A 2,500-nucleotide genomic window follows, 5' to 3' on the forward strand; every position below is an offset into this window, starting at 1 on the left:
CGTTTCCATAGCAACCTGGTGCTGCACAAGTACAATATCCTGAAACACGAGATAAGTATTTGTGCCACAGGTTTAGAATCAGTGTTGTGCCTAGAGGAGAATGTGTCCCCGGGGGGTTTGGAAACGCACACTAAAGTAACTTGACAATGCACAACTGGCTTTGCATCACTTCATATTCCTCCTATGGTGCGCGTCTATTGATTTGTTTGGTAGTGAAAGCCTGGGGAGGTGGGGCTCGCCCCCCTGGCTGAGTAGGCTAACGGTAGGGACACATAGGAGGCGAAGCAAGGCGAAGCGAAGAGAGGCGAAATTCAACCGTCATCAGGTCGTCGCAGCGAATCAAATGGAATGGAACAGTTATGTTGTTGATTTGATTGGGCCGTGGCAGGCGAATTCGCTCCTCATTTGCATAACATTAAACTTTCTTTAATAATTTTGCTTCGCTTCGCCCCTGTTCGCTTGCTGTCGCTTGCCATTGCTTGCCTTCGCCTCTCTCATAGGAATGAATGGCAAAGTTCGCGAATTCGCGTGTATGTGTCCCTACCGTAAGGCGCCGTACCATTAATCCGGGGACCCGGGTTCGAGTCTGATCTGACGTAATGTCCCGATCCTTCCCCATTTCTTTCTCCCCCACTCATTATTTCTCTATCCCAATGTTTCTCAAACTTTTCCTGCCATTCCCCCCTTCAGATGAAGGGTATCTGTCTGCGCCCCACCCTCAAGCAAAATGGTTACGAGAATACAAATAAATAGGCCTTAGTAAAGTTTATTAAAGCCTAATATACACGTATATAGCCTACCTATGATGTTCTCTAAATATTAGTGAATAAATTAATGAATATATTGTGAATGTAAAGTGAATGTGTTGACTTAATGGCAAAGCAGAATGACTTCACACGTCCCCCCTCCAATACCTCCGTGCCCCCTAGGGGGGCTTCCGCCCCACTTTGAGAAACACTGCTCTATCCTATCCTAAATTGAAGCTTAAAACCCCCAACAAGTGCCGATGTTTTGCCTCCAAACATCACCATACTAACTTAATAACTTCTTGAGGCAAAAGTCCAGTTGTTTACAACTATAAAGTTAGGTTTTTTATTTAGAAATAAAATTTGTTTTTCCTTTCATGTTAAGAAGCGCCTTGTCTCTGCAACGTTTGTATCCATTTTAGACTATGCAGACCTGCTGTACATGAATGCTTCATCCCAATGTCTGAGTAAGATTGACTCTGTGTATCATGGTGCCCTGAGGTTCATCACTAACTGTAGGGCTCAAACTCATCACTGTGAACTCTATGCCAGAGTTAAATGGTCCTCACTGACTACCAGGAGACTTACTCACTGGTATACATTTATTTACAAGGCAATACTCGGACTACTGCCACCTTACATCTGCAGCCTAATCAAAGTGAGGAATATTGAGTCTTATGGTCTGCGCTCTAAAGGCCATTTGTTACTCTCTGTCCCTTGCTTCCGCACAGAACTGGGGAAGAGGGCATTTGTGTTTTCAGCCCCTACCTCATGGAACAATCTACAAAAGGACTTAAAACTAACAGATCTGATTCCATTGAACGATTTTAATTCCAAGATGAGATCTCTTGAGACAGAGTCTATTGTCTGTAATTGTTTCAATTGACGTGTTATTTTACTTGATTTGTTATTTTAATGCAACTGTGTAATTTTAATTTTGTAACTTGAGCCGCCACTTGGCCAGGACACCCTTGTAAAAGAGGTTCTTAATCTCAACGGGTTTATTTTTCCTGGTTAAATAAAGGTTAAATAAAAAAAAAAAAAAAAAATATCCAGTCCAGAAGTCCACTAGCTAGATAGTTGAGTTTAAACAAGACGTTTGTGTATTTGTGTATGTATGTGTGTATGTATTTGTTTGTAGTCTATGGTCATGTGATCCTTCTTAACCAATCACCACCCAGTGCCATTGGACAGGAGCATGAGGTTCTGCTGCGAGACAAACTGCAAGAGAGGAACCTGTCCTTCTTAGGTAAGCCTATCTACAGCCAATTTCAAGTCTTTGTATTTCTCCTTTCAATGAATGACAGCCTGGACTCCTCTCTCCCCGGTGCGGTTGCACTCCTGGTGGTATGTGGCAAGCAAGTGATCGGGTACCCTGTTGAGATTGATCCCAGGCATGTTATCTTTTATTGATTCATGGCAAGAGAAGGGATGGTGTTATCTAATACCCCATATGTTTAATTTATGCAGCTGGCCATAATTAATATTTTATGGAGACGCTTTAAAAGTAGCAGCTAAACACAGTTAGACATATACAGTCATGCTGCACCAACGCTCAGCAAAATATTGATATACATACAGTATATGTATACTGACTGTGACATCATGCACATTGTATGCTGAATGACATTTATTTGACGTGCATGTTGTGTTTGGATCTGCTGTTTAATTTGGGTTTTTGTCTGCCTTGTCATTGCCGTTGTTGCAAAATATTTGCTGACAGCAGCTTTAAATGAATCATGGCAATGCATATG

At 42.0% G+C, this 2,500-nt stretch overlaps 1 protein-coding gene across 2 annotated transcripts in view; it reads left to right on the top strand.

The window, feature by feature from the left end:
• The window catches only part of cdin1 (CDAN1 interacting nuclease 1), a 93,910-nt gene that overhangs the window by 48,571 nt on the left and 42,839 nt on the right, over nucleotides 1-2,500 (top strand). For both annotated transcript variants that reach the window (XM_063183547.1, XM_063183548.1), the window contains one exon: nucleotides 1,928-1,995. In XM_063183547.1, coding sequence (XP_063039617.1) covers nucleotides 1,928-1,995 — 68 coding nt within the window. The remainder of the gene's footprint in view (nucleotides 1-1,927; nucleotides 1,996-2,500) is intronic.

This window comes from Engraulis encrasicolus, chromosome 19 (genome assembly GCF_034702125.1).
Source record: "Engraulis encrasicolus isolate BLACKSEA-1 chromosome 19, IST_EnEncr_1.0, whole genome shotgun sequence".
Taxonomy (NCBI): Eukaryota; Metazoa; Chordata; class Actinopteri; order Clupeiformes; family Engraulidae; genus Engraulis; species Engraulis encrasicolus.